General features: G+C 41.2%; 1 protein-coding gene across 1 annotated transcript in view; it reads left to right on the top strand.

The window, feature by feature from the left end:
• The window catches only part of PTPRM (protein tyrosine phosphatase, receptor type, M), a gene marked incomplete at its 5' end in the record, with an annotated part of 499,416 nt that overhangs the window by 228,022 nt on the left and 258,918 nt on the right, over positions 1–12,476 (top strand). Inside the window, 2 exons of the mRNA XM_010859089.1 lie at positions 1,132–1,333; positions 4,141–4,243. Of these exons, the coding sequence (XP_010857391.1) occupies positions 1,132–1,333; positions 4,141–4,243 (305 nt within the window). The remainder of the gene's footprint in view (positions 1–1,131; positions 1,334–4,140; positions 4,244–12,476) is intronic.

The following is a 12,476-nucleotide window of genomic DNA, read 5'->3' as shown; positions in this document are numbered from 1 at the left end:
TTACCCAAGGGGGAAAGGGAAGAAGGGATAAATTAGGAGTTTGGGATTAACAGACTGTAGGCTCCCCGGATGGTTCAGTGGTAAAGGGCGGATTCATGTTGATATATGGCAAAACCAATACGATATTGTAAAGTTAAAAAATAAAATTAAATTAAAAAAAAAAGAATCCACCTGCTAATGCAGGAGATGTGGGTTCAGTCCTTGAGTCAGGAAGATCCCCTGGAGAAGGAAATAGCAACCCACTCCAGTATTCTTTCCTAGGAAATCCCATGGACAGAGGAGCCTGGTGGGCTGCAGTCCATGGCCTCACAGAGTCAGACACGACTGAGCACATATCCACCTTGTTGTTTAGTTGCTAAGTTGTCTACATCAACTATACTTCATTTTTTAAAGGATTTTTTCAAATAGTAATAAAGTGAAATAAAATGTTCAGCTTCTCAGTCTCACCAGCCATGTTCCCTGTGCTCCATGGCCACTTGTGATTAGGGGCCACGACGCTGAATAGTGCAGAATAGAACCTTCCCGTCCTGACTGTCCTATTGGACAGCTTTGCTCTGAAGAAGAAAAGTGAATAGGACACCATCACAAACACCACAGTCATCCATCAAGAGCTGCTGACGAGCGTCTAGGATTTATTTTTGGAGCAGATAACTTTGCCCACATGGAGTAGAACGCTTAAAAGTACCCTTGTTCCCAGTAGACAGTAATCCTCTTCAGTATAAAACCAGACTCTGACCCTTGGGTGAGAGATGAGGCCCTCTCCTTGTCGGGTCTTATCTGTTTGAGTTGGTTGTATATTTTGTTATTTTGTTTTAAGCCATCTGTAATGTAGTTTTCCAACACGACATTTTGAAAGCAAACAACTTCAAGATATTAGCTTAAACATGAGCTCATTCTTTATGTTCTAATCTACTGGCTTTCAGTTCCTCTGTCTATAAAAGTAATAACTCGTAACAGTTTTGGCCGAGTTCCTGTGCCCGTTCACTGGGTCCAGGATTCGAAGAGTCCAAGGGAACAGGAGAGCTTATCATCAAGCATCTGACAGTGCATGCATCAGGAGGGTTTATTGGATAAAGACACCATCTTGGTCCATCTGCCCAGACACTTCATCACATTCTTATTCTCTTACAGATCACCTACAAAGCAGTCAGTTCCTTTGACCCAGAAATAGATCTATCCAATCAAAGTGGAAGAGTTTCAAAACTGGGAAATGAAACCCACTTCCTGTTTTTCGGACTGTATCCAGGAACCACGTACTCCTTCACCATCCGAGCCAGCACAGCTAAGGGCTTTGGACCCCCGGCAACAAATCAGTTCACCACCAAAATATCAGGTATCATACATTCATGAGCTTTGTCTTTTATCAGAAGTAGCCTTCGAGTACTTTCTCATTCCCGTTGTCAAGTGTGCAAAGCTCACCCAAACGTACACATAAATTTGTATTTGGGAATGTATGAAAATCAGACTCATGAAATTTGGTAAAATGCTACAAATATTTACCAGCCAGGAGCTTCAGATCGTCATCCTGGTCGGGAAGTAGGCACTGATTCAAGAGTGTATATTGAAGAACTTTAATGTGAACAGAAGATCCTGTTCTGAGGACTCTCTGCCCTCCTCCATCCCAAGTTCCCAGAGCAGCCGGGTTGGGAAAATGTCTAAGGAGATCTCTCATGATGAAATGCTCAGCAGAAAGGCAGCTTTACATGGAGTCCCTTCCCGAAGGCTCAGCCTTCCTTAGACCTTGACCATTAGTGGTTTCACAACCAGAAAAGAGAGGTGACTACGGGCAGTGGGGAGCAGGGGGAGCCAGGCACTTATACCTGCCAGCTCTTTTCTTGTAGAGACTCAGTTATGCTACCCAACAAAAGACGTAACTTGGGAAATATTTCTGGGCACGTGCGACTGTGCAGAAAATGTCTTTGAGCTTCAGACTAGAGGAAATGGAGTTACCATCTGGTGTGGGAAATGCAGCAGCCATAAGCACAGTTCCAGGAACATTTTTCTCTTCCATTTTCCCCCTTTGGATCCAAGTGCAGAAGTATTTGAGTTTGAGCTGTAACTGGTTGGGGGTTAGAAGAGCAGAGTGGAGGTGAGGGAGGTCACTTCTCATCAGTCAGGGTTAGCCAAGTGATAGCCTGATTTTCATGCCTGTTGTCCCTCATCCCTAGTTTTGTGAAAGGTTTTACGTTTTCCTTTAAAACCAAAGGGAGAAAGATAAACTCAAGTACTATAAGCATTCTATTAGGTTTTGAGAGAGGAGGGAGGTTTGGAATTTTGATTTTAAGCAGGTATAGCTTAAGGGATAACTTTGCATTGTATAAGAGTTCATTTATGAGTACAAACTTAACTTGAAGTTTAATAGGCACTTGACAGTTGATAGAAAGTTTTAGCTTATAAAAGCAATGTAGAGAATAGTAAAAGAGGAAGAATACTTGGGAGGTTGGGAAAATGACATTAAGTGGTACAGATGGGTGAAGAGAAAGACCACTGGGCATGGAATCAGAAAATTTGAATCCTAGCTATTATTTTCCCAAGTACTTCTTCTCTAACCTTGATCTAGTGAATTTACCCTGGATGTAAATCAAAATGGTATTAATCTGGTATATGAATTTATCACAGAGATTTAAAGAGGTCATGTGTACCAATGTACATAGCTTCACATCCCCCTTCTGGGGGTAACTTCTCCCCATGGAAATCCTATTTCCAAGGTTATTATCTTTAAGAGGCTACTCTTTTAGAAACTAATTCATTTTTCCCATTTGTGTTAGATAAAAGTTCTGGTTAGCATGAGTCTGATCACTCTTAGCTCATCAAGTTCTGCAGCTCTGTCCCAAAGCAAAGCCAGTTAACATCTTAGTTATGCTGGAAAGGTTCATTAGCAGTAAATATTTGATTTTTATAGTTCAAAAAAATTTTTTATAGTTTATGGACCCCACATTTTCTCCTTTCATGGACTTCCAAGAACTACTCTCTACACAAAATGTGATTTCTGTGTCATTAATTGGAGTTCATTTTTGGTAGAATTTGAGCTAATTTTAGTGCTGAGAAAATCCAGTAAATGGACCTGAGCTGTAATCCATGTCTTTTACAGTAAAAGCTTTTTATATGTAAGAGATTTTAGAAACTGTATTTGCAAAAAATGATCTTTAATGTTCTCATCAGGTACGTAGACCTCAGGGTCTTAAAAAGGCCATGTTCCCGCACCCCCAGCATCACAGCCTTCATGAAATGATGTGTCGTGTCCACAGTGATCACAAAATTATTCAAGAGCTCCGTTATCTTGTCGTAATTAGACTTAATCTAGAAAACAAAGAATGCCCAGAAATGGCCTTGGAAATAGGAATTGTGCTGCAAAGAGATTGAACATTTGTAGAATTATATTTGCCCCACTCTCTTTGTCTGTAATCCCTTTGAATTCCCGTAATAACCCTACAGGATAATTTCTCCTGTTTTAAAAGATGAGTAACCTGAAGCTTCAGAGATAATAATTGTCCCTGAGCTTTCATGCTGGTCGAAACAAAATGCAGCAGAAAGTCAAACCCAAGCCTTTCTTACTTCAACTCAGTATCTTTCTCTCAGTCATACTTTCCAGAAGAGCCCACAAGTGGTCATTAAGTCCAGCAAGGCCCTCTGACTCCTAAGGACCTCTTCAAATCTTGGATGAACCTTTGGGACACTAGAAACCTTGCCTTAGATGGGAGAACTGAAATGATCAGTTTTATGATCTTAGCAATTATTTCTTAAATTTGCATTTAATTTTTTGAGAAAAACATATGTACATAAAAACACACAAATTAAACTTATTTTACAATTTGCAATATAATTGCAATGATGTGCATGAATGTATGGGTGTAATGGCTACATCCATCAAGGGAGAACTGAAATCAATAAACAGAGTATTACCAACACCTCCTAAGTCCCCTCATGCCCCCTCCCAGGTTAAACTCAAGACCAAAGTCAACACATGCTGGTTGTAACAGTTGTCCCTCTTGTTAAAGGTTGGGCAGATACATAAAGGCTGTTCATGGCAATTTATTAATAGACTAAGTGTACTGTGTTCTTAGTGCTCATTGTAAATGAAAGTAGGAAGAAAAGGCAAACCAGAAATCATGGGTTCCCCATCTCCTGCATCTTCCCCAGCACCCTCCATGCCGGCTTATGAACTGGAGACGCCCTTGAATCAGACGGACAGCACAGTGACGGTCCTGCTGAAGCCTGCACACAGTCGAGGTGCACCCGTCAGGTATGGAGCCGAGAAGGGGTTGTTTTAGGTGAAAACCCAAGTCAGATGGGTACATTTCTCCCACGTGCCTTCTAGGGATTTGCTGCAGACCTCACTCAGCATGTAAAACCATGTCCTTATGAGTTCTAATTAAAAGAAAGGACTGAGGGGAAAGAAGGGGCTTTGATGTGAGTGATTAAGTGTTGTGTAAGGAGTTTGATTCTGATGCACGTGGTTGTTCTTTGAAGTTAAGGAACAAAAACCCCAATCTGTTCAGAGGTGGCTTTCCTCCTAAAAGGTAATTGCTCTCTGCAGTTTAGTTACCCATGGGCAGATGGTATCAGTGTCCTGAGCTGTAGTCCTTAAATAGACGCTGTGAGTTATTTTTGTCTATTTGTTTTGTTTACATGGAGTTTTAAATCTTTAATCTTTAGTAAACCAACTAATCTTTCCATTGAATGTGTACTATATAACTGTACTTTTTTAAAGAAACAGGTGATTGGAAAGACAATTGTGAAGTCTTTATTTGAACAGATTTAGGTTTATTACCACCATGTAGACCCCATTTCTCATCACATGATGATTTATATAGCCAAGAAATTACAAATTATAACTTTTACAGTGAATGAATAAAATAAATGTATTCTTCTTAGGAAGGAGCAAAGGAATGCCTCAATAACTCTTGAATATGAACTTGTCATAAGCTCAATAATTTATATAAATGAAATTTCTAGTCATTTCAGAAGAATTCCGATATTTTGTGCTATCAGAATCACTTCCCTTCAAAATAATCTATTCCTTTGAATAGCATTCTCCAAGGAAACATTTACATTCACAAATAAGGCTGTGTGGGGTTCATTTCCCTGTGCCTTTTGTAGAGTTTTATTTCATTAACCTTCTGAAACCTGGCCGTCTTTGATCACGTTTTCTCTACAGTATCAAAGAGTGAGTCACTGAACTTCCTTCTGCCTGATAAGATATATAAGTTTCAGTTCACAGGCTCAAGATGAAAAACAGACAAGCATTAGTTGATAGAGAGATCAAATTAGTGTAGAAACAGACATTTTTATTTGAAAACCCTACAAAATGGCAAGAGACAATTTTTAATTTACTCTGCTTTCTTAACGTAGTAGCCCCTGAAGGGATTTCGGATGGCCATTCATAGGCCCAGTGAGTGAGAATGCTCTGAAATATGTAAAAGCTCTCTCCAGGTGTAAGAATTATTTCTGCAAGAAAAGCAATGCCACTGACACTACCCAGGCCCTTTGGGTTGATATGTGTGGCACTGATATGGGTTGCACAAACTGAATGACCCAGACTCACCCTCATTAGGTGTCTGTCCAAAACCCAAGCATACCTATAACCGTAAGTCAGACTCTGTTCACTCCAGAATGCTGAATTATTATTAAAGGATAATTCACTCTCCAGCCGTGGCCTTGAGAACATTGTTTTTCTCTGACCAATTTAAGAGCTGCCCAGACTCAGCAATAACAGGCCATGAGGACAGGAGTCAGGGTTGTGTCGAAAGGCTTCATGATGACATGAGGGGGTGGAGGTCATTTACTTTCAGAGCCTCCAAACTGAAGGAGGCTGAAATCCTAACCATTTCTCCCATTCTGTTCTATTCTTACAGAAACTCCTTCACACTTTTTCGGTTCTTGTGGCTTCTTTCCTCCTAACCTTTTCAGCTGGATTGTCATCTGTATCTTTGTGTAGGTCTTTCCAAGTCTTAGGTTTTCCTGTAACATTTCTTTGGGCAATCCATGTTAGTCCTCTCCCCAGAACTCCTTTTCTTGTCTTTCAAAATTTTCAATTGTGTCCCAAATGACTATTCATGTTTTCTACCATCTGCCTTGCTAAGACATGATTTTGTTCTTTTCCTTTACATATTGGGCTTCCTTGTGGCTCCGATGGTAAAGAATCTGCCTGCAGTGTGGGAGCTGCTGCTGCTAAGTCACTTCAGTCGTGTCCGACTCTGTACGACCCCATAGACGGCAGCCCACCAGGCTTCCCCGTCCCTGGGATTCTCCAGGCAAGAACACTGGAGTGGGTTGCCATTTCCTTCTCCAATGCATGAAAGTAAAAAGTGAAAGTGAAGTTGCTCAGTCATGTCCGACTCTTAGTGACCCCATGGACTGCAGCCTACCAGGCTCCTCCGTCCATGGATTTTCCAGGCAAGGGTACTGGAGTGGGGTGCCATTGCCATCTCCGGCAGTGTGGGAGACCTAGGTTCAATTCATGGGTTGGGAAGATCCCCTGGAGAAGGGAATGGCAACCCACTCCAGTATCTCGTCTGGGAAATCCCATGGACAAAGGGGCCTGGTGGGCTACAGTCCCTGGGGTCACAAAGAGTCGGACATGACGGAACTACTAACACTTTCACATTTGTTTTCAGAGACTCTGGAGCTTTACTAATTAGTTGGAGACACCCTCGGGCTTTTTATTTCTATGTCTATAAAAATACAAATTCAGATGCTGATCAGGGTGTCCAAAATGCAGGTGCCCCATCATTTCATCAGGCCCAGCTCTAACTCTGAGAAGATTTCAGTTTGTGTTGTCATATGCTCTTTCACACCTGTCATACCACCTGATTTTCTGAGTTCAGCACTGTTTTGCTTTTATGAAACATCATCTTGTTATTGGCTAACCATCCCTGGGACTGGCCGGGGTCACTTTGCATTCTACCTCTATTATACCTGCTTTCACAATGTTAGCAACTTGAAATGAACAAATTTACTATTTGTATCCATCAAGGAAATCTATAATGCTAGAATAGAGATCAATTCTTATGGCAGCCTCTTACTATCATTATAAAGAAATCCACTACAGATGCTACCTTACTGGAAGGATGCTTGTCTTAAATGGGAAAATTTTATTGGCACAAGTTTGAGAAAGGAAATTATCTCAGACTCACCTGTCAAAAAGATTTTTTTGCAGAAAAATGAATATTCTCTTCAAGAGATTCATTATTATAGTGCGGCATAATGGGACTGATTACCTATTGAGTAGATAGAAGCCCAATATATCTAGAAAGACTAGTTTGGAAAAAAATTGTCCATAATGCTCTCAGTCTAAATGGGTTATATGAAAATTTTCAATTTCATTTAATGTTTAGAGAAATAAGAACTCTGATTAGGGAATCAGAGGGACCTAAAATATAAAGCCATAATGTAGATTGAAACATTTGAACACATCTGGAAATCTGCAAAATGCACATGTAATCAAACTGCAATACAAGAAAGCTTTTCCCAAATGGTAAGATAAATACGAGAAGAGGAAATGGAAGCGAACATCTGTTAGCTTTCCTGGATTTTGCACAGTATTATGTGTTCAAAAGTACTGTCATTGTGTGATTGCAAAGAACCCATTCTTTCGATTGATTTGATTTTTCTTGAATCCATATTCATTGGTGTTGAAAATTTAGTCATACTTCACTAAGGCACTTCACTAAGTGAGGTGGTTGTATATTGATTCCACTACAGACACTCAGCTTGCTTAATGCAGATTCTTGAAATTGCACTAAACTCTTAGCATAAGTGATTGTTGTCTTTTTATTGATCAACACACCAGCTCTGTCACATAAAATTATTTAAATCCCAAGATGGCCAGGAGGAACACAGAGTCCATCATTCCGGCAGGTAAACAGGCACCCAGGACCGAATTTTAATGTCTGTCCATGGGTTCAATTTTTTTTTTCCTTTAATAAGACAGGGAAAAGCTTCATTTTCTTTAACTCATTTAGAATCACCTGCATTCTCTCTTTTCTCTCCACTGTTTATTACATGCAGACACAGTCTGACGGAGGAAACCCTTATAATCTGGCAGTAAAAGAGCAACTCTAAATAAAGAATGAGTTGCACACAAAGTGCTGTGCTTTTCGTGCACCAACAGAAGTTCTGTCTATGATTTTACTCCCGTGATGTATGTGTTTGTCTTGTAATCTGCTCTGTGCAGTAACCCTCATTAATGATGTTTTATACCTTCTAATGGGCTGTAGCTTGAGACTCCATCACGTTGTTGTAATTCCAATGACTCTCATTTTTGTTCTTCAGGCATTGTTGCTTTAATTTGTTCCTAAATGTTTTGGAGCTCTGTGTCTTCTTAATTAAAACTCAGAGCTTGAGTATGTTAACTAATTAAATATTTTGATATTCATTTCAGTGAAATGTTCAAAGATTACCAAATCAGTCTTTGATTCATTCATTCAGGAGAAACTATTGAGTGGGGAAAACATCTATTACAGTTGTGAGTCTTCAGGGAGAAGGGGAAGGAGGGCAGAAATCACATCAGCAACCAGGACATTAGGGCTGAACTGCGTGAATGTAATTTTAATTCATGGCAGCAACTTCGTTCTTCTAATAAAGAGAAAGCCCCAATTTTTTGTTGTTGTCGTTGAAATACAGTTGATTTACAATCTTGTGTTTAATTTCTGCTGTACAGCAAAGTGACTGTTAGACATATATATGTATAACTTTTTCAGATTCTTTTCCACTATGGTTTATCATAGGATATTAAATACAGTTCCCTGTGCTACAGAATAGGACCTTGTTTATTCATTTTATATATAATACTTTGCCTCTGCTGATCCCAACCTCCCAGTCCATCCCTCCCCCACCCCCTGACCCCTTGGCGAGTCTGTTCTCTGTCTGTGAGTCTGTTTCTGTTTCATAGATAAGTTCATTTGTGTCGTACTTTCAGTTCAGTTCAGCTCAGTCGCTCAGTCGTGTCTGACTCTTTGTGACCCCATGGATCGCAGCACGCCAGGCCTCCCTGTCCATCACCATCTCCCGGAGTTCACTCAAACACACGTCCATCGAGTCGGTGATACCATCCAGCCATCTCATCCTCTGTCGTCCCCTTTTCCTCCTGCCCTCAATCCCTCCCAGCATCAGAGTCTTTTCCAATGAGTCAACTCTTCTCATGAGGTGGCCAAAGTACTGGAGTTTCAGCTTTAGCATCAGCCATTCCAAAGAAATCCCAGGGCTGATCTCCTTTAGAATGGACTGGTTGGATCTCCTTGCAGTCCAAGGGACTCTCAAGAGTCTTCTCCAACACCACAGTTCAAAAGCATCAATTCTTCGGCGCTCAGCCTTCTTCACAGTCCAACTCTCACATCCATACATGACCACTGGAAAAACTATAGCCTTGACTAGATGGACCTTTGTTGGCAAAGTAATGTCTCTGCTTTTGAATATACTATCTAGGTTGGTCATAACTTTTCTTCCCAGGAGTAAGCATCTTCTAATTTCATGGCTGCAATCACCATCTGCAGTGATTTCGGAGCCCAGAAAAACAAAGTCTGACACTGTTTCCACTGTTTCCCCATCTATTTCCCATGAAGTGATGGGACCAGATGCCGTGATCTTCATGTCATACTTTAGGTTCCACATATAAGTGACATCACGTAGTATTTGTCTTTTTCTTTCTGACTTACCTCGCTTAGTGTGGTAATCTGTAGGTCCATCCTTGTTGCTGCGAATGGCATTGTTTCATTCTCTTTATAGCTGAGTAATATTCCAGTATATCCATACCATGTCCCTCTTTACCCATTCATCTGTCGATGGACATTTGGGTTGCTTCCTTGTCTTTAGCCCTGATTATTGTAATGCTGTGCATTGGTAGTCATCGGAGACTTACATCTGGTTGGCCTCTCAGTTGAATGCTTCCTCAACAGATAGGTTTAAAAAGCAATTTGTGAATAGTTTATGTGGCTGAGAATTGGGGCCAAAATCTTAAAGCAAATAGGAATTTCATTGCATTAAGAATAAAGAAGAGCAGAGGGCATAAGGAATTGAAGGCATATTTTGCCTTACTTTTTCAATGTGTGTTCTAGTTAATTAAGATTTCAAATGAGATAGGAAATATTTCTTGCTAGTCAAAGGCAAGCATAAATGCTTTATTCATCCAGACCACTTCTGATTTAAAAACGAAAAACCTGCATCATGTAATAGCTGCAGTTTCATATAGAAGTCAAGAATTTGTTTATTTTTATGTAACATGTCCAGATTTTTGTTAGACTGGTTTTGCCTTGTATTTGTCATCATGGTAGACTGCAAACGTGTGCTGTTTTCATTTACTCCTGTCCTTTTCCCTCATGCTGTTTTGCCTTACATAGTAAAGTAGGAAACATGTACTGATATTTAAGGCTTGTTGTTAACTTCTGATGTTTACTGTTTACTCATATTACTCATCAAGGGCTTCCCAGATGGCACTAGTGGTAAAAAAAAAAAAAAAATGCTTGCCAGTACAGGAGACATTAGAGACATGGGTTCCATCCCTAGATGAGGAAGATCCCCTGGAGGAGGGCATGGCAACCAACTCCAGATCCCACGGACAAAGGAGCCTGGTGGGCAACAGTCCACAAGATCACAAAGAGTCAGACATGACTGAGCATGAATACACTCATCAAATACTCTTTTGTAATAAATTACGTAGAAAATTTTAAGTGCATTAAAGGATGCTATTTTTCTCATTATAGAGCTCTTCTCCTCTGAAAAATCCACTTTTAGTCTTAAAAGAAGGTGAAGAGCAAATTTTCATTCCATCAAGAATAAAGAGGCAGTAGAGCATGGGGTCGCTAAGAGTCGGACACAACTGAGCGACTTCACTTTCACTTCTCACTTTCATACATTGGAGAAGGACATGGCAACCCACTCCAGTGTTCTTGCCTGGAAAATCCCAGGGACGGCAGGGCCTGGTGGGCTGCTGTCTATGGGGTTGCACAGAGTTGGACACGACTGAAGTGACTTAGCAGCAGCAGCAGCAACTTTTGGACAGTAGAGTAAGCGTCTCCCTGGCAAGTAGGAAGGGGGTCTCTCTGAGACCACAGACCCCCCCATCTCCTGGGGGACCAACACAGACCACTGCTTGTATCTTAATTTTGTTTGGCTAGTCTTTCTGAGGAGGTGATGTAGGGGCCAAGATTCAAAGTATGTGGATGAGTTAAGAAGGACCAGGTGCCTTCACTTTCACTTTTCACTTTCATGCATTGGAGAAGGAAATGGCAACCCACCCCAGTGTTCTTGCCTGGAGAATCCCAGGGACAGGGGAGCCTGGTGGGCTGCCATCTATGGGATAGCACAGAGTCGGACACGACTGAAGCGACTTAGCAGCAGCAGCAGCAGCAGAGCAATTGTATTTATTTAAAGAAAATGTGTTCCATTTCTCAAATGTGTTCCATTTGATCTTGGCGCTATATGGGAAATGAGCTTTATTCTCCTTGTGGGCCTGCGCTCACGTCTCCAGCTGGGTATAACATAGCAGTTTTTGTTAAAGGGACTCAGTTTGAGAGCACCAGTGAGTCTGTGACACCTGCTTCCTCTGTCCATGGGATTCTCCAGGCAAGAATACTGGAGTGGGTTGCCATTTCCTTCTCCAGGGATCTTCCTGACCCAGGGATTGAACCCACGTCTCCTGCATTAGCAGGCAGACTCTTTACCACAGAGTCACCTGAGAAGCCCATAGAATGACTCTAAAAGTCAAATTCCCTACATGCCAAATCGACAAAGAGTCAATGAGGCAATTAACTTGCTTGACTCAGTAGAATCTGATGTTCTGTGTACCCTCAAAGAGTCTGCTTGTCCTTTCACTCTCTTAAAAGAAAGGTATTTGTGATTCACTGGGCTGGCCTGATCTGGGGATGAGAAGTGTGTTATACTTACAGAGGGTTGGCGTGGCTGGATGGGAGGAGAGGAAGGGAGATGGGGCTGGATCAGGTGACCTCATGCTCCACACCAGGGGGTGAAGGTGCAACTGCTAGGCTGTGAGCAGCCATCCAGGGATTTACAGAAGGAAAACGTGTAGGAACCATCAGCGGGAGCCTGGAGGGCAGGTAGCTGGGCAGGGTGAAGGGCAGGCGTGACAGAGGAGGTATACCTGCCCGGGTTTTCATCCACCCAGTCAGATACTGCTAACCCTTAGAGCAGGGCTCTTGTAAATGCCAAACGCTATTTCTCCTTAGGAACAGGGCTTCGGGGAACCAAAAACATTTAGTTTTTTGGAAGAAAAATAAAGAGAGAGAATGTATCGCCTAATCAGACTGATTGGTGATATTAACAGTTTAAAGTATTATTGAAGTGAATAAAAACTAGCTCAGCCATGACTCTGATAATTTATTGGAAATTACTTATTGTTTGCAAATATTTTTTAGACCTCAATTTCTGTAAACAGCAAACAGGCAGCATGATTAGTCCCTCTTACTCAGAAGAACCTTCTGGATCATTCTGTTTTTGCTTCTCTCTACATTCCCTTTGCT

This window comes from Bison bison, unplaced genomic scaffold, assembly GCF_000754665.1.
Source record: "Bison bison bison isolate TAMUID 2011002044 unplaced genomic scaffold, Bison_UMD1.0 scf7180017864453, whole genome shotgun sequence".
NCBI lineage: Eukaryota > Metazoa > Chordata > Mammalia > Artiodactyla > Bovidae > Bison > Bison bison.
The sequence above is the reverse complement of the archived record's forward strand: the minus strand, read 5'-3'. Positions and strand labels throughout refer to the sequence as shown.